Source organism: Thamnophis sirtalis, unplaced genomic scaffold (genome assembly GCF_051295495.1).
Source record: "Thamnophis sirtalis isolate CommonGarterSnake01/CBP01778 unplaced genomic scaffold, rThaSir2_p1.2 scaffold_3, whole genome shotgun sequence".
Lineage (NCBI taxonomy): Eukaryota > Metazoa > Chordata > Lepidosauria > Squamata > Natricidae > Thamnophis > Thamnophis sirtalis.
In genome coordinates, this window is record NW_028261383.1 from 76350008 (window position 1) to 76375579 (window position 25572).

A 25572-nucleotide genomic window follows, 5' to 3' on the forward strand; every position below is an offset into this window, starting at 1 on the left:
GCCTTAAACGGCCTTCCAGTCCCATAACGCCGCCAGTCACAGTCCAGCACGGCCTTCCAGTTCCGTGCCTTCCAGCACGGCCTTCCAGTTCCCATAACGCCGCTTTCGGGAAGGCTCCTTGGTGTTAAGGGGATTATAGGTGCATGGATGCTCCTCTGAGCCAGGAAAGTCGGCTGAGTGCCGCCTGCTTCTAGTCTGGCATCTGAAATAAAAAGAGCCAATCTGAGTCAGGGCACCCGGGGTCAGAAGCTTTAGTCCTCCGAACTTTCGGACTATTGTTGGAGACCATCCCCGGGGAATTTCTGGAGAGGATGGGCTCCAGCACGAGTCCGAAAGCTCGGAAGACTAAAGCTTCTGGCCCCGGTGACCGACCCGGATTGTATCCTGGAACATTATGACGGGACACGTATTTATTTGCCTTCATTCGTGAAATTAAAAAAAACAACACGGAAGAACCATTCTAGCTTCCCCAATGGTCAAGCATTGCTGACAACACCGTTCTCCACTGGATGAAAATAACCCAGGAGCAAGGCTATGCTTTAAAAAAAAACCCATAAAACTGGGCTTCAGACAAGTGTTCATTTGTCTGCCTTGAGAAAGCTTCCTCCAGTGAAATCATTCTAACATTCATTATGCCTGGTAAAAAGGGAAAACTAGGATGAAATAAATTTTATTGAAATATGCAGAAATTGATGATGATCAGGTAAAAACACTGATTTCATATTTTTCAATTTTTAATAGAGAAAAGGAGTTCCAGAATGTCTATTTTTTTGCATCTGCTATTCAGTAGTACATTAATGTTTCATTTTATTGTAGCAGAATGTTTTGCTTTCTATATACCAAAATGGAATTATTCTTGCATTTTTAGTGCCTATGCACTCTTTCAGGCACTTGTTTCTATTTTATCCTCTTTTTGTTCTATGGTACTGGTTACCGATTAAAAAAAACTTTATTTTTTATAAAGTGATTTTGGGAATCAACTAATGTTAATCTCTAATATTCCTGAATAATGCCAAATCATTGAACATTTTAAATTTTTTTGTATATATTTATTTTCTCCTCCCCTTCCTTTTCCTCTTCCTCCTCCTTTTTCATTGTTGGCCAAAAACAGGTCATTATTGGTACATGTTTCTGGTAGTAGCTGATATATCAGTAGACGGACCAGGCTCTGCATTCCTCCACATTCACATAATGTGCTGTTATCTGCTAAGAGCCTCCACTTACATTAGGCAACTCAACCTATTCTGGGTTCCAAGAAGTGTAAGGGAAGTCAAATCCTTCAGCCATATCCTCCTTTAATTTTATTCCTTGCTCAATGGTCTCCTTCCTCCATCTTTCAATTTGCTTTTATTCTTGCGTACTCTCAAGAATGTCTGTTGTTGCTATAAAGCTTTTCCTAGATCTGAGTTGGTGGGGTGTGGGGCATATATCCATTCAGAAGATGTCAATCATTCTCTTGCTTAGTTCTCTCGGCATCTGCTGCTACTTCTCTCCTGATCTTAGGTGGAGCAATACCAACAAGAGGATATATTTTATCAATTGGTGTAGGCTTGAGACAACCTGTCAGTAAATGTACTGCTTCATTGATGGCGACATCAACTTGTTTTGCATGTGCAGAGTGCCACCCTGAAGCACATACTCTGCTGCAGAGATGCTCTAGGCCAAAGCTGGTGTGCACAATGTTGAGCTCCCCATTTGTAATTTAAAAGATAAAGGTTCCCCTCTCACATATGTGCTAGTTGTTCCTGACTAGGGTGCGGTATCCATCTCCGTTTCAAAGCTGAAGAGCCAGCACTGTCTGAAGACATCTCCGTGTCATGTGGCCGGCATGATTCAATGCCAAAGGTGCATGGAACGCTGTTACCTTCCCACCAAAGGTGGTTCCTATTTTTCTACTTGCATTTTTTACTTGCTTTCGAACTGCTAGGTTGGCAGAAGCTGGGACAAGTAATGGGAGCTCACTATTACGCAGCATTAGGGATTCCAACTGCAGATCTTTCTGATCTACAAGCTCATTGTTTTACCCACTGAGCCACTGCATCTCTCCCTGTTTGTAGTTTATCAATGTCCTAATTATGTTGTCCCTTGAGCTGACTAGCCTTAATGTTAGGCAATGCTGTTTAAGAGAGCATCTATAGAGGGTCATGCCAAGATACTTTGGTGTTGGACAGTGTTGTAATCAGTTCCCTTGCCACATAACATCCAACACTTCCCTTGCATCTCAGTTTGAAAGGTGGAATAGTTGATAGTGTAATAACCTATTTCTTCAAGTGCTAACTGTACATTTCCCAGCTATCCCCCTCATCAAAAGTTTATTCTTATGTGGCTACTGTGGTATCATCTGCATAGATGAATAGATGTGTGTTGTCAGGGACTAGTTGATCAGTCCTATATGTTATACAATGTTGGAGACAATATACTTTCTTGTGGGAGCCCTTTCTTTTGTATCCTCCATCTACTGTACTTACCATTCTTACTATTCCGTGTCACAGTTGTGAAGGAAGCTGCCGATGACCATGGTAAATTTATTATCTCTGGTGATAATTAACTTGAATAGCAATATTCTATGGTTAAGAGGGCAGTGGTAGGATTCAACATTTTTTACTACCGGTTCTGTGGGCATGGCAGGGGAAGGATACTGTAAAATCCCCATTCCCTCTGGTTAGCTGGGACTCGGGAGGCAGAGAATAGATGGGGGTGGGGTCAGTCAGAGGTATTTACTGGTTCTCCAAACTACTCCAAACTAAAATTTCTACTACCAGTTCTCTAGAACTGGTCAGAACCTGCTGAATACCATCTCTGCTACAGGATAATGTCCAATAATTAGCTTTCTTTTGAAAGCATCCTAAATATGTTGTATTAGGATTTAGCCACAACAACCTTGTTCAAGGTCCCTTATGATCTTTGCATCAATGAATTTTGAGATATGGTTGAGAATCATCCATATCCATTCCAGTGTCTTGTGGAGATGGCAGAGAAGTGATACTGGTTGGTAATTTTTTGGATCGTTTAGGTCTTTGCTGGGTTTTAGTAAGGGAGAAACTCTAGCCTGTCTCCACAATTTCACTATCTTAAACCTGGCTATACAGTTCATCAAGGAGAATATTTGTAGCTCAGGATTGAAATGAGGGGTCCTTGGTGTTCTGAGCTTACTTGTTTTTGTTGTTGTTTTTTGCAGATGTTTCATTATCCTAACTAGTGCTGTTTGCTGTTAGTTTATATTCTGGTGTCTTGCCTGTCTCTGGGTGGGGGTGCTCTTAGGGATTCTTCCTGAGCTGTTTACTGATGGCTCTTCGGCAGTTTCTTGATTGGGGTATTGCTTACTTGATTGTTGGTTTGAAGTTGACCTTGGAGTTAATCTATGCTGATCTGAGTGCCGATTACTGATGGAGAGGTGCTGGAATCTTTTTCTCTTTTGGGCCGGTTGATTAATATATAAGGAATACAAAGAGTATTCTTTAGTTCTCTGAATACATACAGAGTATGGTATGATATACTTGGCCATCTAAATAAATATTTCATCACTAATTCAGAAAATATATTTTCTCAATGCTTTTTAATATCAGTATTAATCTTTAATTCCACATCACAGCAGTTGAGTGGGGAAAGAAAATTTCCAAAACAAAACATCAGATATTTACACCTAAAATTCACATCACTTATTTGTTGATTCTGGAAACATGCTATCACAATATATACAATCAAATATCTTTAGGATTCTGGTACATTTTTTCCTTTAGTTTGTTTTCCTTACAATTAATACAGGTTTTCTGAACAAGAATACACAAAAAGAGAACTGGTTTAATGTGTTCGTGTGTGTGTGTGTGTGTTTAAATAAGATTGGCATAGGTTAAAAAACACATTTACAGGGCAGAATACCAGACATCACAATCTATACATTTTTTGCTCAATTTCCTGTACAACTACACAGCATTCATGTGAGATATCTACATAAAACATAATACAGAGAAAATTAAGCAAATTATACTTCCTTTCTAAAGTTCCTGCAGTCTCTTTATTCCTCATATAGAAAATTATTTAGTCAGTAAAATGAGGACAAGGGTGGGATGGGGAGTCAAAATGATTATGGGGATATTTCCTAGGAGGATTTGTTTTTCTATAATAACAAACTTTAACTATATTCTTTATTACTAATACATAATGGAATGAATTCATTCCATTTTCCAACCACTAATGTCTTTGAACTCTCTCTTTCAGAAAACGTATTTTGGAGCACTTTATGCCTTTTTCAAGGCAGGATGATTGTGCTATTTTTGTGTCCAAAAATATAAAAAAGATTATTTTCCATTAGCTACCTGCGTCCAAAAAGAGAGCTGCTTTTTACAGAAAGTCACTTTAACACATAGTTTCCATGCAATAGTGCTTATTTGGTAATCTGAAAAATTAATAAGCAACTTTAGTAATACAGCATAGGGTATCTAATAAGGAACCTGACTTCTACCCATATACAGGTAGTCCTCGACCTACAATTCATTTAGTGACAGTTAAAAGTTACATCACTGAAAAAACTGAGTTATGACTGTTTCACATTTCAATCACAACATTCACACAGTGACGTGATTAAAATTCAGATGCTTTGCAACTGGTTCATATTTATGATGATTGCAGTGTCCTGGGGTCAAGTGATCACCTTTTGCGATCTTCTGACAAAGCAAAGTCAAATGGGGAAACCAATTTCACTTAACAACCATGTTACTTAATTTAATAACTGCAGTGATTCACAACAACTGTGACAAGAAAAGTCTCAAATGGGGCAAAACTCATTTAACAAACGTTTCCCTTAGTAATAAAATGTTGGCTGAATTTTGGTCATAAGTTGAGGACTACCTGTATTTTGTGATCTTCCAGTTCCAAATTATACAATGCTTAGTTTCACATTTATCTTTTAAAATATACTGGAAATCTGATTTTATACTTTGCACACAGATATATACACAATGTTTCCCTTAAAAAGCTATCACAAACTTGTGTGGACACGCACCAACATCATAAAAGAAACTGAAAAATAATGGATCCCGAAAATTCTTATTAATATATCAGAATGGGCTTTACTCCACAGAACTTGGTGATTATGGTAAATATGAATGTATTTGGTCCTTGATACCCTATTTAACATCTACATGAAACCTCTGGGTGAGGTCATCTGTTGGCATTGAATCAAGTATTATCAGTATGCTGAAGATACTCAGTTATTCTGTTCTGCCCCAGGCCATCCAATTGATACTGTTGAGGTAGTCTGCCAGTACCTGGATGCTGGGAGAGTCTGGTGGAGAATAACAGGGTTTTTTTCCTCAACTGATGAAATCAGACCTGTGTCTTTTAAAGACCCCTGAATCTAGTGATCTTCCCTTCTTAATTCTAGAAGTTGTGCCAGTTCCTAGATTGGGAAGCAGTGCCCAATTTTCCTTTCTTCTGGTCAATCATATCCAGATCTTGGAGATTTCCTGGACAAGTCCCTGAAGTTGCCGAGTTTTTAAAGTAATGGTTTGCAACTGCCTTTTGTAGGCTGAAAGAAATGACTGGGTCAAGGTTACCCAGTTGGCTTTGGTCCCAAGGTGGAACTAGAGCTCAAGTCTCCTGGTTTTTAGCCTAATTTTTTCACTACACCAAATTGGCACTCAACCACCACCACCACCTCCATTTAGATTTATAGCAACGTTGTATATGAGGCCGCCCTTCAACAGCATTTGCAAGCTCCAACTGGCCCACGGTACAGTTGTGGATACAATATAGTAAGCTGCTATATAAACCTCACTGACTTGTGTCTGGGGGAGGTGCTGGTAGTGTTTTTAAGTAGCTTCGACTGATTTGTATGTTATATTTTAACTTTTGTTGTCACCCAGAGTTCCATTAGTAGATGGTCAGCTATATAAATTTATAAAATATATTATATTAAAAAAAAACCTCCAAGCTAAATAAAAAGAAAAAAAAATATATAGTTAACATCAGAATTCAATCCTCTAACCATTACTTACTATAGAATAAGACTCTAAATTCATTGACAAATATTTTAGTTAAACATGCTTGGGAGTTCTGCCGCTCTTTTCAAACTTCAAAAAGATTATATGCTTTAAGAATCCTGATGGAGTTTTGGATGAGTGAAATTTAGGATGCCTGGATGTTTGATGTTCTAAAATTTGAAACTTATATTTTCTGCTGTGCTTTTGTAGATGGGGGCACCAATGGGAAAATGCTGCTAATGGGACTAAAGTTAAGAAATGACTGTAAACAAAATAATTTTTCATGTCACTTCACTTAAGAAGTTAACGTGTGTTTTGCACAGAAGAGACATTGAGGAAAGTAACTGAACAACTCCTCAATATTTGACCACAATTGGGAGATGAGCTTCCATTATTAGGTGATGCAATGTTTAAGTGAGTCGCTCCTGCTTTCACTACCTTTTTTATCATGATCTATTGCTAAACAGTGCAATTGTTAAGTGAGTCGCAATCGATTTTACTATCTTTTTTTTTTACTGCATTTATTAAGTGAAACCCTAGCTTCCCCCATTGATTTTGCTTGTTGAAAACCCCTGGGAAGGCCACAAATCCTGAACATGTGACCCTGAGATGCTGCAACCATTGTAAATATAGGCCAGGTGCCAGGCACCCAATTTTGATCATATGACCGTGGGGATGCTGTAAGTGCAAAGACCAATTAATAGTCAGTTTTTTCAGCACTGTCAAAACTTCAAGTGGTTGTTAAACAAATGGTTGTAAGTTGAGGACTACTTGTACTTCCACGAAAAGCAAATTCAGCCATAGGAAGCTGTGGACACTGTACCCTTGGTTTTTAGATTTGTTCCCCCCCCCCTTACAAATAATTATTCACTGATTAAAGAAATGAAGATTTTAAATTTGTTTTTTTTCCTAGATTCTATTTAACATTTCACGAGCAGACCTTCATTCATACATTGGCTATTCTTTTTTGCTTTTATACTCCAGTCTGCTTCAAAGAAGAGTAAATTTTGAGAGTATAAAGGGCACAAGAAAGAAAATCCATTCTACCAATGTTGCATGTTCTATTAATGGATAGATATCTTAATTACTGACTTTTGTGGGAGAAACACAGAGTAAATCCATATAGTGAATAGGATCCTAAAGTGTTAAGTGACTCATAATTTAGTTTGGACTTTTATGGTACAGCCACCAACTTATACATTTTTCACAATGTGCTTGTGGAAAATGTAAAAATAAATGGAATGTTTATTGGGCAAAAAACAAAAACAAATCTGGATCGTAAAGCTTTCCCCTTTATATTTTCCATTTTAAGAACCTGGAATGAATTATAAGAAAATGAAGCATTGATTAAAATTATTCAATTATCAATATAAAACTATTTTGCATTATAAGTTTTCCATATTGCTTAATGTGTATTCCTTTAATATATTTTCATACACTTTTCCAAGTTTAGTTATGCTATCAACTACTGCATAATATATGACACCATGTATCATGATTCCTTTGGTGGAAATGTATGACAACATGTAAAATTAATTGGTGGAACTAGTTCTTGAATATAAATTAAGTAGCTCCTTTCTCTGTATACCAATGTCTTTCAATCAGTCACAATTTTAATACCTCTACCTTAACCCACTGGAACAGGTTTTTATTTTTTTGGTGAGTCTTTAGAGAATATGATACAAGACATTTGAGGCAAAGATCAAGTATGCACTCAGATCTTCCTTTTATTTTATTCTAGACCACATTCCCAGCTGCTGACTCATAGTTATTCTTTGCCAATCCTGAATTGGCTTTTGGCAACACCATTTTTTAAGAATAAAAGAATGCTGGGGCCAAAAGCTTCTTTAGGCACAGCTGGCCAGAAATGGGCTACAGATTGTTTGAATAACACCATGATGAGAAAAGAAATTGAAATAAAAAGTCTAGCAAACTAGGAAATATGTAAAATAGGCAATAGCAAGCGAACATAAGTCAGATTGCTTCAGCATTCCTGAGGCAGTGCAAGGAGATCACCACAAAAGAGTTCATATGCTTCAAGCCTGAAAGATCCAGTTATCTTCAAAAGCAGAATTCACTGTACTTAAAACTTTAAACTGCACCTTCTGGCTTGACATTTCATGGAATCTCCAAATCCATTTAACACAACAAATAAACACATTCCTAGTGCAACTGCTTCGATTTGTGCACATCTTCAAACCAAGAGGAAAGCTTGTAAAAATCCCATGCTGCTTCCCCTTGTGTCATTCAATTCTTCCTGTTATCTGAAATTGTAGAAGGAATGTAGCATCCAGTGTGGGGAAAAAAACAAATCCCAAACCACTAAAAACCTGGAAAGTATAAAATTAAATAAAAAGGAAAGCAGCAGTTTTTTACATGCTGGCTCAGTCTCTGATTCCAGTCAATCTCACAGAGCAGAAGAAAAACAACTTCTCCTCTGCTTTTTCACTGTTCTGGTTCTAAAACCTGGAATGATTGTACAAACTATGCCCTGACAATTTTGCCTACTGCTCGCTGATGCCATGCTCCCATGCCACCCTTGCCTGCTCCTCTTTTGCACCAGTAGCTGGTTGGGCAATTTTGCGATGCAGTGCTCGATATTTTTCGTCCTCTTCCAGGATAATTCCCTCTTCATTTGGGTGACGGGAATGATATGGTTTTGGGGGTAGAGCTGGAGGGTCCATAGTATCCTGAGGAATGACTCCAGACGGAGCGGAGTGGCTTCGGCATGGCTGAGTTTTGAGAGTTTCTAAAACATCAGGTTCTGAGAGACTGTACCTGACAGGGAGATAGGGCGTCTCTAAGTCTTCATCAGTGTTCCATGTCTGGCTTGGAACAGAATCCATGGTGTCTGTTCGAGGAGGGGGTTCAGATGAATGGCCAAAATTACTTTCACTTAGTGAGGAAACACCACTGCTAGCACTACCAGAAAGAGTGGAATTGCTTCCATCCAGGCCAGACTGGGGACTTGTGGGGGATGCAGGTATCGGATGAAGAGGTGACTAAATGGAAAAGCAAAGCAAAAGAGACAGGCATGCACATATTAGAACATATAAGGAGTTCCATGTAGTTCCATGTTGAATACTTCATATTTGCAATAGATTAAAGAATATTATTCCTATTTTCAGCTCATTTTATGGTAGCGATATCCTTGATTTTCATCTCAATTAAAAAGAAACCTATCTCACTTCCTCTAAGCTTCTAAAATGCTATATCTGTTTGTGATGATAGGATTATCCAATCTGTATATATCTTTGCTGAACTGAAAAATCACAAAAAGTCAACATTTGTATTAGGTAATATTGAATGAAAAGCACAATATCTACAGCTGAGCAATGTCTTTATAACTGGACCAAGCAAAATATATAAAAAAAGCATGTGTGTTTTAGAATCTTACAGAATACTTTAGAACTGAATGGTTAAAAAGACTGTTTCAGAGTCTTTCAATATTGTTTAAAGACTGAATGTAAATCTTCATTTGGACATCTAAATTCTTCATTGCTATAAATCTTTCTTCTATATTGTATAATTTGGCATGAAGCAACTTAATTTTAGTTAAATATGTACAATTTCTAAGCAAGACTACTTTTTTAAGGGTAATTTCTTGGTGAACTAGATGCAATCTGCATAAAAAATATAACATTCAGCTGTGATTCAAGTATGGAAAACTTCAAATGAATTTACATTACATTAGCATTTACATATATGAAAGATGGCAAAAACAGCACACACATTTCCCCCATTTTTTCATAGGCAATATAAATGCCCTTAAAAAGAAAGTTTAAAATGGATTAACGGGTTAGTTATATTTGAAACATTAGGATTTTTATTGAAGAGTTAAAAATAATTAAATATATAAAATAAGAGATTACTGGATATGCAGACTGTTCAGTATTCTAGTATAAAGACAATTGGATTTGCAAAACAAATCTGAGATAAACCATGTGTCCATATAGTAGAATTAGGGATCAAAGAATTAAGGATGAAATCAAAGATTTAAGGCAAAACAAGGAATAAACTCTTTTTTTACTTTCCTATTTGTACCTAATTAAAGGCTGTTAATAGAAAAAATAGACCATTGAAATAGACTATATTTCAATAGACTATTGAAAAAGTCACACATTTCAAAAGAACTTTGAGAAATTGGGAAAGAATATTACAGCTATCATAACAGCCTCAATAGCTGCATATCTGACTGCATCATTTAAAAGAGATTTGAAACGAGTAGAGATGAAAACTAATATTTATGAATTTATAGATAAGCTCAGTGGAGAGGTAATTTGAAGTGAAGTCAAGATGGGATTTTGGGGGAAAAACCGTTGGCTTACCTGAACAGTCGTTCTCAGGGCGCTGCGAGGAGAGTCCAAGCATGGGTTAACACAGCCTATCTACCCTTGGACTGAGTAATGTTTTTCTTGACCATGCCTCCCTTTGCCTCTCCCATGTTCAGTTTAAAAACGAAAGGACAATCGTATGGTGAGAGTTCACAGTCAATAATACAGTCACAGTTTGTAAGAAAACCCCCCTGGGTGGGTTTGGACTCTCCTCGCAGCGCACTGAGAACGACCGTTCAGGTAAGCCAACGGTCTTTCTCCAGTGTGCTGCTTGGAGAGTCCAAGTGTGGGACATGCCCAAGCTATAGAGTCCCAGGGTGGGTAAGAGCCAGAGCCTCCAGAGTTTCAGCAACTCTTTGCAAAATTCTTCTTCCGAAGGAGGCTTCGGCTGAGGTGTCTATTTTATAGTTTTTTATAAAGGCAGTGGGGGACGCCCAGGTGGCCGCCCTGCAAATGTCCAGAATGGATGCCTGGGTTGCCCAGGCTGCTGACGCAGCCGCGCTCCTGGTAGAGTGTGCGGTGACCTTGCACTGGGCCGTCTTGCCCTGATGCTCATATGCCAGCTTAATGCAAACGCGCAGCCAACGATCTACGGTGTGAGATGAGACCTTGCTGCCGAGAGACCCAGGAAGGAAAGAGATGAAGAACGCCTCTGAACAATGGAATTCCTTACTCCTCTTTACATAAATGCGGATGGCACGCCTCACGTCCAACTTATGCCATTCACGCTCTCTAGGGTGAGAAGGTTTAGGACAAAAGTTAGGCAATATAATCTCTTGAGATCTATGGAACAGAGTTAATTTTAGGGGTAAATGAAGGATTGAGTCTCAATATAACCCTGTCGGTGTGAACCATGCACAAGTCCTCCCTGACTGAGAGGGCCGCCAGTTCGGACACCCTGCGTGCAGAAGTGATAGCCACCAGAAAGGCGGTCTTGATGGTTATGTGGCGTAGACTAGACATACGCAGAGGCTCAAACGGGACCCGTCAGAGCCCTTAAGACAAATGGGAGGTCCCAGCACTGGTATCGGTGGACCGTCGGTGGACTGATGTTTGCTGCATCCTTCAGAAAGCTCTTAATTTGAGGGTGCTGGCTCAGAATGAGACGAACCCCTGGCCAGGACAGTCAACAGAGCTGCAACCTGACGCCTGAGAGTACTGGGTGCCAGACCTTTATCCAGACCCTCCTGTAGGAAGTCCAGGGTCTGAGGGACTGAGGCTGAAAAGTCAACAATGTCTCTAGCCTTGCACCATGATGAAAAGGCAGCCCAGGTCGCATCATATATTCTGGTAATGGAGGGTCTCCTGGACGCTTGTATTGTTCGTATGACCTTGTCAGAGATGTTCTGTTTCCTCAGGAGGCCCCCCTCAAGTGCCAGATGGCTAGTTGTAGCCACTGGGGGTCTGGATGACTGATGGCCCCCTGGCTGAGGGAGACTTGATCCTGAGGAATTCGCCACGGTCTCTGAACGGAGAGACTGACAAGGTCTGCGTACCAGGACCTCCTGGGCCAGAACGGTGCCACCAGAAGAACTTCTACCCGTTCGGTCAGGAGTTTGGGCACTACCTGAGGAATGAGGGGCAGAGGAGGGAATGCATATAAGAGTTCCCGGGGCCACTCGCACCTCAGTGCGTTCGTCCCTTCCGCCAACGGTGATTGGTAACGGCTAAAGAATCGTGGCAGCTGTGTGTTGGAATGTGTGGCAAAGAGGTCTACTTGCGGTTTGCCGAATTTCCTCACGATCTGTTGGAACAGGTCCGGGTGTAGGTGCCACTCTGAGTGATCGATGTGCTGTCGGCTCAGCCAGTCTGCCTCCTGGTTGCTGCTTCCTGAGATGTGATCTGCTCTGAGAGAAGCCAGATGTCGCTCTGCCCACCTGCCCAGAGCCTCTGCCTCGAGCATGAGCCCCCTTGAATGGGTACCGCCCTGCCTGTTTATGTGGGCTTTTGTTGCCACATTGTCTGTCATTAACAGTACACATCCTCCCTTTATAAGCCCTGCAAAGCGGCGTAGCGCGAGTCGGGCTGCCCTCAGCTCTAGCCAGTTGATGCTGTGTGCAGCCTCCCTCTGAGACCACTGGCCCTGGGCAAGTTGACACTGACAGTGGGCGCCCCACCTCAGAAGGCTGGCGTCTGTGGTCACAATGACCCTTTCTGGTTCTTTGAACAGACAGCCTTTCAAGACCGCCTTGGACCTCCACCAGGCCAGGGATCGGGTCACCTTTCGTGGGAGGCGCACGCGCCTGTGGGAGTTGCTGGTTTTCGCTCTCTGCATTGGAAGGAGGAACCATTGCAGTTTCCTGACATGCAGTCGGGCCCAGGGAACCACCTTCAGACAGGAGATCATGATCCCCAAGGGCTGGGACAGGTGGACGATTGGCACCGACCTGGACTGATGGCAGTGCTTCACTCTGCTCCTCAGGTTGGTCAGGCGGTCTGGAGACAGGAATACCTGGCAGGAGTTGGAATCGATGACTGCACCCAGATGTTGTACGCGCATGGATGGACGGAACTGGCTCTTCTCCATGTTGACAGAGAAACCATGTTGTTGCAATGTCCGAACGGTCAGCATGACATCATGCCAAGCCTGCTCTGGTGTGATAAGAGTGAATAATTATGTCGTCCAAATAACATTCCAGACGGACAGGATGGTTGCGGAGATGGGCCGCTACCACCGCCAGGATCTTGGCAAATGTTCTGGGCGGTGACGAGAGTCCAAAGGGGAGCGCCTTGTACTGGTAGTGCTTCCCTTCGGAACAGAACCTCAGGAACCTCCTGTGGGCAGCATGGATGGAGACATGCAGGTAGTCCTCTTTCAGATCTATCGATGTCAATAGATCCCCTTTCCTCACGCAATCCAGGATGGAATGGAGGGATTGCATCTTGAACCTCTTGTAAGCCAGATGCTGATTCAGGCTTTTGAGGTCCACGATGGCCTTCCACCCCCCTGAGCTCTTCGGGACCAAGAACAGGATAGAATAGAAGCCCTGCCGCTCCTGGTCCCTCGGAACTGGTTCTATGGCCTCTATCTGAAGAAGATGGAGTATCTCTGCTTGCATGAGCTCCCTCTTTTCTGGGTTCCTGGGAGTGGGACAACGGATGAACTTCCTCTGGGGAAGGGACAGAAATTCTAGGACCAGGCCCCTCCTGATGGTACTGAGGACCCACGTGTCCGAGGTTATCTCCTCCCACCTGTCAGCGTACAGCTGTAGCTGACCCCCTATGGGAGGGACCCTGTGATGGTCACTTCCCCCTGCGGAATGGATGGACATTGTTGTTGTTGTTATTGCCTCTGCGAAATGGCTTCCGAAAGGAAGACTGTGGTTTGCCTGCTATGGGACCTGAAGGAAGACCTATCTGGGTGCCTATCACCCCCCTACTGGAAGGGCCTCTGGTAGGAGGATGAAGAGGTTGCTTGATCGGCTTCCTGGTTCCGGAAGGACTGCTTACGAAAGGAACCAGAGCCCTTACGTTTGTTCCTTTTTAAGGTGGCCGGGAGGACCTTCCGTTTGTCTTTGGTTTCGACAACAAACTTGTCTAGGGCCTCCCCAAACAGGTGGCCTCCCTTGAAGGGAGCAGATGCCAACTTCCATTTGGCTTTCATCTCAGCCTGCCAGTGCCGGAGCCAGAGGAGGCGACGAGAAGTGATATTGGAAGCTAGAGCCCTGGAGGCAAACTTTGCTGCATTCAGCGAAGCATCAGCTGAGTATTCAATAGCTGTAATAATTTTGGTAAGCTCATGGTGCCACCTAGACTTTCTTGGGGGAGGCTTGGATCTAGTTGTCTCAGCCAGAACAAGGATGCCCTGGTGAAAAATGAGGCAGTGGTGGACGCCTTAATGGCCCAGGCGGACGCCATGTGAGTTTTATGACATGCCTTCTCTGACCTCTTATCCTTGGCCTTAGACCTTCCAGAAGGTCAGCTGGTAAATTAGAATTGGATGTTAAGGACACTACTGGGGCATCCACTTTCGGAAATTTCAAAATGTCCTCCATTTTTCCTTCCACAGAATAAAGGGCTTTATCACCCCCCACTAGGGTTGGTCAGGGTGCCTGGCTGGACCCAATGACGCTGGATCACATCCATAAAGAGGTCAGGCACAGGAATAAGCTCCTAGGTGGGAACCGTTTTCTTGAACAGTCCATGCTTATGGTCTTTGGATGAAGTAGAGACCTGAGCAGAATCAGATTTGGGGATGGTGCCTAGCTCGGTCGCTGTCATGGCCTTGTGCAGGATAGACTTAAACAAGGACGACTTAAGAAGGCCAGTGAAGGCCGGCTTGTCCGGAGGGAGGTCTTTGTCCTCTGAAAGCACGAAGCCCTCAGCACCTTCTTCCTCCGAGCTAGGGTGTTCAGAGTCTGAGGAAGTGGGAAGGGAGGCCGGCTCCTTAGAGGTGGAGGCCTTAGCCTGATGTTTGATCTTGAGAGCTCTTGACTTCCGGGAGTCTCTTTGCTTGATGCCCTCAGATATACCCTGGGAGATGGCCAGAGAGATCACCTCCCACATTTCAGCTGACAGTGCTGGGCTCTTGCCCTCCCTCAGGCGATGTTTGCTGGTGTGCCCATGGCGCCTAGCCCTGCCTGAGCTGGAATCCCCTTCCTCGGGCAAGCTGTTCTGGAAGGAGTCCCGATCTTCCCTGATAAAGGAGCTGGGCAAATCAGGATAGCCCCAGGAGGCCTCTGGTGAGGGATCTCTGGACCTATAATCCTCCAGAGAAGGAGACCTACTGCCCCTTGGAGATTGATCCCCGTGATCTGAAGGGGAATGATCCCTGTGGTGGTGAGGGGCTATAGGCTCCGCCGCCTTAAGGGGACGAGATGCCTCTCTGGTCTCCTCTGGAGGCCCTGCAATCCCTGGGGATGACTTGCTACTGGTGCCCTTATTCCCTTTTCCCTTTTTTTGCCAAGGGATCCATTCTGCTATGTTTGCTGGAGGGTCCTGCCTGCTCCTCCTGCGCCTCCCTGCATTCCTCAGCCATGCTACGTTAGATCACGAATTAGGGCCTAGGGAAGGCGATTACGAGCTGAAAGGGCACCAATGCTGGCCAGCCGGCTCAAGTGCATTTGCAGATACTTCAGGAGGGAAGGGCCACCTGTTGGACGGAGTCCTTCCTCCCATCGGCCTCGGAGCCCCAAGACTTAGCTGAGGAGGGAAGGCTAGCCGGTGACCCGGACTAGCCCTGCACCCCCGACGGCGTTCTGTGGCTGAGAGATATAGGTTCCTGCTCTCCCTGCTGCGCTTCTTCGCTTTCCCGGAGCTCCAGAGCCTCCACACGCAGCAAACGACAACTCAAAATGGCAGCCGGTGCGCGCGCAGCTTCCTCCCGCCAATTTCACCGTCACTCGGGAAAGCGCGCGAAGCGGCAGAAACGGTCACCGCCATTGCCAGGCAGACTAGAGAACCGCCACAGCCAGCGGCAAACGCCCGCGAAGCCCAGGTAGAATGGCAGTCGGGGGGGGGGCAGAATGGGACGCCGGTGCGCTCCCTACCCCCCCGCTCACCAGCGGCAGCTGGTCAAGCGACTCACACGCCTTGAGCCGCTTGCGACCAGCGGATGACGGCCAGCCAGGGAACCCTCTCAGCGGTGTAAATCAAACCTTCACATATACTCTTGTAGACAAGTAGAGAAGAAATATGGTCAATTTGGATTTGGGAACCCCAGCCTATCTGTTCTTGTACTGGAGCACTCCCAAAAACAGTTCCAACCGGCGGACTGAGTTTTTAAACTGAACTTGGAGAGGCAAAGGGGGGCGTGGTCAAGAAAAACATTACTCAGTCCAGGAGCAGATAGGCTGTGTTAACCCACGCTTGGACTCTCCAAGCAGCGCACTGGAGAATAAACAAATTATGGAAAACAAATTAGAGATAATAAACAGGCTATTTTCTTTATAAGGACCTAATTAATTTATTTTAATCAATATGCTTAGATAACTGGAAATGAAAATATGTGCTAAGAAAAGGCTTGTTTGTCAGTGGTGTCTTAGATGTTTAGCCAAGTTTAGTATATATTTTGTATCACCTCCCTTGATTTTGAAAGCCCAGCTCTTCTGCAAAGATTCATTTTCCTTCCCTAGTACCTGTTAAGCTAAGAGGAAACTTTGGACTCATCCTCTCACATGGGAGCATGAGCAAAAATTGGACAGAATTTATATGAACTCGTTCAAGGTGAACAGCTTATATAAAAGAACAAACAGGAATGTTATTTTTTTTCATTTTGAACATCCTAGCGACGTGCTTTACTTTTTAGCATTTTATTCTCAAATAACCTAAGAGATCCTTATACAGCTTGCAGAGTTTTTATGTTTCTCTTAGAGGTACTGATTTTTGCTTTTAACCTCTCCCAAAACTGGGTATAATAGATATATCTTAAAATTCTAATCTAAGCAATATTAGAATAATACTGGATAGAAAGTTCTGAAATATGACAAAACATTTACCTTGCGCAGTGTTCGTGCAGGCAGCGCTGGGGGAGCATCATTAAGATGATGGTGGAAGGCATCAAAGTGTAGTAAATAGTGGCCTTATAAGGGAAGTCAGATAGGGCAGAATCATGGACCTGTTCATACTTCTTAATTTGTGCAATATTAGTTAAAGCAAATGCTAATCCTGAGAGTTGAACACTCATTTTCAGAAATCAGTGTTACTATGTAAATACAGTCTAATGTTTTTAATAAACGTAAAATGGAAGTAAAAAGTAAAGGTAGCAGAATTTTACCAACAGCTGATATTGTATCAAGATTCCTGTGGCAAGAAAACAGGCTCATTAGCAATCCACATCTGAAATCTCAATTAGTTTTTAGTACTTCATTGTCCTTGGAAGGATGATAAAAAATTTAAAGTAATATTTGTTTTCAAAAATAATTTGAGCTCAACATACATTAAAACCTACAGCAAGACATCAGGTTACCTTACATCATTTAAAAATCTAAGTCCAGTCCCAAAGCACATTCACAGCCCTTCTGAAGTTTTCAAGGTTTAGGTTAACTGTCAGCCAAGAGAACCAGGAAAATATTTTCCTCCATGAATTCCCTTTCTTTTTTAGGAAGTCATAAAGATGTCTGTGTTGGCCTTCATATGATTTATCTGGGCATTGTTGTAGGGTGGTTCTGAAGACCCCCTGACCTTTTCCTTACCATGGGTCAGGCTTCGGGGAGGCACTGGTGGGACCAGGATGCTCCCAACATGAGCAGACAGGAATGGTAGGGCCTCTCTGGTTCCGCTGTCCAGACTCCAGCTGCTTGGTGCTGCTGAAACAGCTGAAGGATGGAAACAGATTGTATTTGGATAATAGTCAAATACAGGTTTTATTGGGATTTGACAGGATTTAAGGCTGACATTTTTATTTTCTTCAGTCTCTGGAGTATTTTGGGACTGGCTCCATACATATTTGTCCATGAAGATGGGGTAGATGATAGGAAATAATAATGGTTTTTTTAATGAAAGAACAGAACAATTCTGAAAACCAGTAATACACGCACAAACACACACTCTGACACATTATACAGTAGTAAGTTATTGTTTGCTTTGAAAATCAAGATAAAAAAGAAGCAAAAAAATTAGGAAAAGAAATAGCAATATGCAAAAGAGCCTGTTACTGTGCCACAATGACCACAATGTTTTTCATAGCTTCAAACTGTTTTTGAAAACTTTCTCAATAATCATGACACCAAACGAGTATCTCACCAAATAAAATTAATCTTGAAATTATATTAGATTCCAAATTAGATCCTTCCTAAAAACTTGCTTTAATAATTATCCATAAGATTTTTCATTGATTATGTCTCAAGAATTGCTGCTTTGATTGCTAAACAACATGCACAATTTTAGGCAATCTGATAGAGAACATTAGCCAACGTCTTATACATCAGCATTTTGTCACTTAAGGGAGTACTGTAATTGAAAAGGAAAAAGATGACAATTTGCAACCTTAGAATCTACTCCATTTTCAAAAGTGGAGGCAAAGTCCATTTTTAATCAAGTTCGATCCTGAAAGGGCCCAAGGCTGATTCAGCTTTCCATCCTTCGGAGGTCAGTAAAATGAAGATCAAAATTGTTGGGAACAATATGCTGATGTTGTAAACCACTCAGAGTGGTGTAAAGCACTTTGGAGTTATATATAAGTCTAAGTGTTAATGCTATTGTTTTTCTAACTTTATGCCTGAACCACTACACCAAACTGGCTCTCAGACTTCTTAAATCGGTGTGGTCGCATGATGCCTCATTTAATAGCAGCTTCACTTAACAACAGATTTTCCCCTCCCAATGACTTAAAAGCTTAATGCTTCCTAAATATTTTCTATATTAATCCTCTAGAGAATTTGGAAACGCAGGGAGGTGGAAGAAAATCAATGTATGTATTGTGAATATTCTAGTCTATTACTTAAGTACCAGGCAACGTGGAATGTCATTTTGATGATAGGTAACTTCTGCCACAATAAAGCTAAATAAAAGGATGTCTACCTTGAAAGCTCATATTACAGGGCATCGGCAAACAAACCAAGATTCCAGCAAAATCTGACAGATAAAGCATGTGTTATGATATGGCCATACAAAATTCCCTCCTACGTATTTGTGTGGGATATGACAATGCAAGTATAAAAAGTGTGCAGTCACATTTAATCATTTGCTCCCTGTCCAACTCACCCTGCAAATAATTTGCAGATGGACATTTGTCATTATAGAAGTTCTGTTTTACATCTTTTTTGTTTAAGCCATTGTGTATCCCTTTATCACAAAATAAATAAGAAATAACAAACTTCAGAGGTTTTCTTGAATTTCTTTACTATGACTTTTCAACTGGTTGGGAAAAGCTGTTCATTTATTTTGAAAAATCCATATTTTTCTTTATATGGATTAGTGATGCTTCAGAAATTATTTCTTTAATATTTGGTTCGGGGGATATTATCTTGGTAAAAAATATGATATATAAACTGTCTATAATAGATTGGGGTAAGATAATTTTGTATCAGATCAAATGAAATAGTATTAATATCAAACATAAATGAAAATCAGTAGTTGAATGTGTTGTATAAAACATAAAATAGAATATACAATACCTTTTTCAGCAACAGATAGATTAGGATCGCTGCAGGGTTTGCATGGTCCAATTACCTGCTGGAATAAGGCTCTCTGGAAATTTGGATGCTAGGAAAGATAAAAATGCAATTCAAGACTATTGAAACAAATATTGCACATTACAAATATACAATCATAGATTTAATTAATCAAATGCGCTTTTTGCAATGAAAGATCTCATTCAGGTTCTTACCATATAACTTATGTTTTTAGTTATAAACTGGATTTGCATGTCATGTTCAAGTCTCAAATGGCTGAATAACAGATGCATTATCTTAGAAATTCCTGTGGTGACAACATAGAAAAGCTGTGACTAAAGCCTTGAAGATTAATCCTAGTGATCCCCTGGCCATCATATCAATTTATGCATTAAGGCTGAAGTTGAACCCAAGCAAGATAGAGGTGTGTTTTTTTCAGTGAGATTCTTTGCCAATATAACACCAAGATTCTCTGGGGTTATATCTCAAAGAAATCTAGGCTGCATAAACAGAGGGATAGAATCAAGATCATGTGAAGTGTTAATACCACTTTATAATGCCTTGGTATGGCCACACTTGGAATACTGCATTCAGTTTTGGTCACCACGATATAGAAAAGATGTGGAGACTCTGGAAAGAGTGCAGAGAAGAGCAACAAAGATGATTAGGGGACTGGAGACTAAAACATATGAAGAACGGTTGCAGGAACTGGGTATGTCTAGTTTAATAGAAAGAAGGACTAGGGGAGACATGATAGCAGTGTTCCAATATCTCAGGGGTTGCCACAAAGAAGAGGGAGTCAAACTATTCTCCAAAGCACCTGAGGGTAGAACAAGAAGCAATGGGTGGAAACTAACCAAGGAGAGACGCAACTTAGAACTGAGGAGAAATTTCCTGACAATTAGAACAATTAATCAATGGAACAACTTGCTTCCAGAAGTTGTGAATGCCCCAACACTGCAAGTCTTTAAGATGTTGGATAGCCATCTGTCTGGAATGGTATAGGGTTTCCTGCCTAGGCAGGGGGTTGGACTAGAAGACCTCCAAGGTTCCTTCCAACTCTGCTATTGTATTGTATTGTATAAATGATACTGCCCCGATGGGAGCAGTTTCATGATTTGAGTTTCCTTGAATTCTAGCTTCAACTGGATGGGCACATGGAGGCTATGGTGATATGGATCTTTGCCAAACATTGGCTGGTGCACCAGCAGTAGCTGTTCCAGGAGAGAGAAGACTTTGTGACAGACACTCACTTGTGTTCTAATCACAAGCCAATTAAATTACAGCAATGTATTCTATATGGGACTGCCTTTAAAGACTCCAGGAAAATCAGTTGGTTCAATATGCAGCTTTCCTGTAGTAATTGGCACTAGGTAGGTGTCATGTGCACAAATTCATATTGTGTGTTTATTGTACCTGGATTGTGAGGCTCTATTCAGTTACTCGTGCCCTGCTCATCTCCTGAATGGATTACTGTAACATGCTCTAAATGGGGCTACTCCTGAAAAGTATCTGGAAGCTTCAGCTGGTGCAAAATGAAGTTGTATGGGCAGTTATGGGCGTTCTGAGAAGGATTCACATTATACTTCTTTCCATGAGCTGCATTGGTTGCCAGTTTGCTTCTGGGTATACTTCAAGGTAGTGTTTTTGACTTTTAAAGCTCTATATGAGATGGAGCCAGGTTATCTGACGGATCAACTCTCCCCAGTCGCTTCTACCTTCTACCCATCAGGTCCACCAAGAGGCATCTGTAGGTCCCATTTGCTAAGGAGTTCCATTTGATGGGACCCATTACTTTTTTCATCAGACCTGGGAAATTCCTTGGCAGTAGAGTTAGTTGAACCATTTATAACACCTGAATCAACCCTATTGAAATCTTGTTTTTACCTATTTAAGTGTTTAATTATTTTAACTGGTTTTTATGTTTGACTTTAATAGTTTTATTGTACATTACCCAAAATCATTTTGTGTGAGATGGGTGGCCATATTAATTTGATAAATAAATGACACCTTGCTGCAGGCCCTGAATTAGTAGCCAATAGTTTTCCAGGAGTAGTTTAAAGCAATAGTTTTAACTCATAAACTCTATATGTCTTGAAGCATATAAGCACAGCCTATTTCAATATCAGCATGCATGTGATAGTATAATACATTTATACTTAAATTAAAAGCAGTAAGTGACAGTATACTTTTGCTGATACATAATGGAATGTAGAATTTTTAAATCCTCAAATTATTAAATTATTTCTGAGACATTTGGGGCTTTTTTTTGTTCCAAAATCTGGCTGTTTTCTCACAAATAGGAAACCATGTAATCTGTTTCCTCTATTAGCATTCATTAGATAAATGCTTTAGGAAGGAGGATCTCTCTTTCTAAACTATTGATGGTAGTTTTAGTAAGATGCTGAATAAAAGAAAATAGCTGGTGGTCTTGTTGAAGACAGAAAGTAGGATGCAAGAGTAATTATGACATGAAAGAGAGAGAATCTCAAGCATATCCCTTTTTGGAGATGAGAGTACCCTTATTTCTAGCAGAAAAAGAATCTTTGTTTTCCTCTAGACGTATATTTCTCTAGACTCTGCATTTCCTTCCCCTACAATCCCAGAGTCAAGCATCAGTGTCTTGCAAGGAAGACTTCTTATTCTTATTGATTTGAAGAGTGGCTCTGCTTCCCTTTCAAATGACATAGCAAGAATAAGGAAGTGGTGGTGACACTGCTTGCTGATTTCTCTCCCACTATTACTGATTAGGTCTGAGTTGTGACTGTAGAAAGGATTGCAGAGAGGACACTTATGGGAAACACTTCCAATAGTATGGAAGAGTGAAACCAGTGACTGTATTTCTACAGTCCCAAGACTGGCTTTTAGTAAAATATATATTAAATATAACCTTTGCCCAAATCAGGGAAGTAGATACTTTCCTGTAGGTATTTTTTAAAACAACTCCCTCCCTATATATAGGAAAATGTTTTAAAGCTAATTGTGTCACAGTTGGTATAATCTAATATAAGTCACAAAGATACACACATATATGCAGGTGCATGGGTGTGCTTGCATGCATGCACAAACACAAACACACAAACGCTTTACCTGTCCATTTTCCATGATAGCTGCAGGATACATAGCACTACTAGGCCGATCTCGGTGTGCTGGTAGTAGCATCATTAATTCTCGATGATGACGGTATTTATCTGGTAGAGAGGGAGAGCCTGTAAACGAGTTAGAACAATCACGTACACATGACAAAACACAAATGGTTCTCTTTCACCCAGTTATTTCATCTTCCTGAGACATATAACTCACAGACATTTATAAAATTCCAAATATAAGATGGCAATGACAGAGTGACTAATTACATTGATTCATGTGAGGCGATGAGGAATCTTCTGGTGAACAAAGATGACATTTTACATTGGCAGAAAATGACCAACTGAATGAAACCACATCAGACAAGGATATAAAAGTGGAATTTTTAGAGGAATTTGGAAGTTATTTAATAAATATGATATACCCTACATCACAAAATGGCAGAGATTTATGCTATTATTTTTCATCAGGTTATCAAAGGGGGAGTTGGGTGGATTGAAGGACCACCAGGTTAGAGCAGCTGAGTTAATAAGTCAATTAAGGAATTCTATAACTCCATTTTCACTGAAATAAAAATTTTCTGGTGTGACTGTCTATCAAGACCACCTGCTTGGGAAACTAGATGTATCAGATAGATACTTGTGCTGGTTGAGATGGGCCAAAGGTCCAATTCAGCAGGACACTGCTTCTTTTATTAGTTGCCTTTCTACATTTATGTCATTTCATTTTCAAAAACATGAACAAATTTGACTGAATAAGAGGGAGTACTGCATTTTCAGCTTGGCAAATATTTTATAGATCTCACTCAACCAATATAAAGTCAGGGCTATAAACTCAAAAGAAATTTATTTTCCCCAAAACAATTAAGCAGTTAAAAATTAATCTGAAAATATTAAAACCCTGGATTATGGCGAATTCTATCTTTCAACTGGCAGAATAGCACCTATCAGAACAGAAGCCCAATATAGGCTTTATCAGTTTGCATATTCTCAAAACTACTCCAGAGGGCTGCCAATATATGAAAGCACAGTAAGAGGCTAGATTGTTCATTAGATGTTCCACTTTAATAGACGTTTGTTGGAAAATTGCAGTTTTTCTACTTTTCAAAATGCAATTGTGGATAATGTATAGCTTTCAAAAACTTAATCTGGGAAAATGGTTACATTTCTCCCCAATCTCCCAAATAATTTAATGGTTAAATTTTCTGGATTTTTTAAGATATTTATATTGTCTTTAATTTATGTTTAGGTTTATACTGACAAGAATAAAGAAAAAGAACTGAACAGGTACACTTGCTATAAGGACTGTTACTGCCACTTGATAAATTTTCCAGAACTATGAATGTTTGAGTCCTTCCAACGGACTTGTTTAAAGCGACCTGGTTTTCACATCAGCAGAAATATGGCATACAGATTGTAATAATAAACTAATGAGTAATACAGGAGAAAGTTGCAGTTTTTCTCATGTTCAAATACCGGTATACAAAACAAATTCTTAATTCACAAAGCACACATTTGACACAAATGGTCTAAACCCCCAATCACTCACAATATTAACTTAACTAAAAATATTTTGCTCCTCCTACTCATAGGCACATCAAAGATAATGTTGATGCATATATGAATAAAATACTGAACTTTCTGAAACATCAAAAATTGTATAATGGTACACTGAATATCAGATTCCTCTTTATCAGATATTTCTCATATCGTTTCCCAAATGCAGATATAGATAAGTATCATACATTTGAGAAAGAACATGGCTCTAAGACAGTTATTGCCTTGACCTAATCGGCAAAATGTAGTTGTGCTGCTTTTGGTATCAGAATTGGTGATTAGTGGGGATCCTCTCACCTAGAATATTTCTTTATTTAATATAGTATGCTTGTTAAATAGGGATGAGAAAGTTTGTAACTATTTGTAGACTTATTATGTAAAGGGGAGGAGAATTTATCAGTGTTACTTTTTTTTCTCAGCAACCAGCTGGGGTGGAGTCTGTCTGTTTAATATTAAATTTATTTGATATTTGCATAATTTTTTCCATTTTTTGTACATTTTACAATTTATTTTTCTTTATTGTTATTGTTTTTCTATTGTTGTTGGTTTTTTGCATTTTATTCTTGTTGATAAAACAATATGTTACCTATACATCTATTTTGCTAATTTTTTTCTTTTCAGAAACTACTGAATCAAAAAAGAGGACTGTTTTCAAGGTAGAACAACATATAAAAAGTAATATTGTAAGTAGCAAACTTTGTAAATCCGAACCATTTGGACAAGGTTTAGATATATTTAGGAAAACAAAAGTATTGATACCTTTTTAAAAATAACATGCTTTATTTAAAAGTAAATAAAATTATTATCAGATGTTAGTGGATAGCTCAGAGATATATTATGTGGAACACTACCTGATGGATGCTCCATAAATACATGCATCTCTACCAAATACCTATTTCAGGTACAGGTAGAACCTCAGGTGATGACCAGAATTCATTCCATAATTTTGGTTGCAAACTGATTTGGTTGTGACCTGAACCTAATTTGGGAAATTTGGCGCTTATAAAAAAATGGCATGGAAGGGGAAATTGGCTGCGGGAAAAAAAAAGTGAATTTTTTGTTCTGGATTTGGTCATGGTCAGAAGAGTTCATGACCAGAGGTTCTACTATATTACTTTTAGATTGACATGGTGCAAAATAGCAGCACGGTCATATTTAAATGGGAAGAAACGCTCAATCATTTAAAGGTGTAAATATAATGGTATACATAGGCATCAGATACCCATAAACAATGAGGTAAGAAGCATTTTTCAATCAATATCTGTCACTGACTCTGTCAATTGCATAATTCCTGTATTGCAATACCTAAATTAGCCAGAAAGCAGTTTTCTCAATTAATACCAACGTTTAGTACAAAAATAACATCAGATCTTTACAACAGATGTCTTTGTAAAGATGTTGTATAGAAATAATAATAATCTATCATTAATAATACATTTGTTGTACAATAAAATTCGCAACTGGAAATGGAATATCTGGGTAATTTTGTTAATGCTACTGGACTAGCATCTAGAAGAAGTGCTCTTATAAGAGCACAAGATTGATAAGCAAATGATGAGAT

At 40.3% G+C, this 25572-nt stretch overlaps 1 protein-coding gene and 1 long non-coding RNA gene across 9 annotated transcripts in view; one reads left to right on the forward strand and one right to left on the reverse strand.

Moving 5' to 3' along the window:
• The first annotated feature begins 103 nt into the window (after positions 1–103).
• The window catches only part of LOC106549632 (uncharacterized), a 48664-nt gene continuing 23195 nt past the window's right edge, over positions 104–25572 (forward strand). The window contains exons 1-2 of the long non-coding RNA XR_015695919.1: positions 104–703; positions 24633–24694. This is a non-coding gene — a long non-coding RNA (uncharacterized LOC106549632). The remainder of the gene's footprint in view (positions 704–24632; positions 24695–25572) is intronic.
• Positions 8200–25572, reverse strand: part of DOCK3 (dedicator of cytokinesis 3) — a 201292-nt gene continuing 183919 nt past the window's right edge. For 4 of the 8 annotated variants that reach the window (XM_087709232.1, XM_087709230.1, XM_087709237.1 and 1 more), the window contains 5 exons: positions 22459–22577; positions 19372–19459; positions 17449–17571; positions 16753–16835; positions 8200–8983 (listed from right to left, as the gene is read on the reverse strand). In XM_087709232.1, coding sequence (XP_087565358.1) covers positions 8486–8983; positions 16753–16835; positions 17449–17571; positions 19372–19459; positions 22459–22577 — 911 coding nt within the window. In that variant the 3' untranslated portion in view covers positions 8200–8485. The remainder of the gene's footprint in view (positions 8984–16752; positions 16836–17448; positions 17572–19371; positions 19460–22458; positions 22578–25572) is intronic. The other 4 variants (XM_087709235.1, XM_087709231.1, XM_087709233.1 and 1 more) reach the window with 2 other exon arrangements.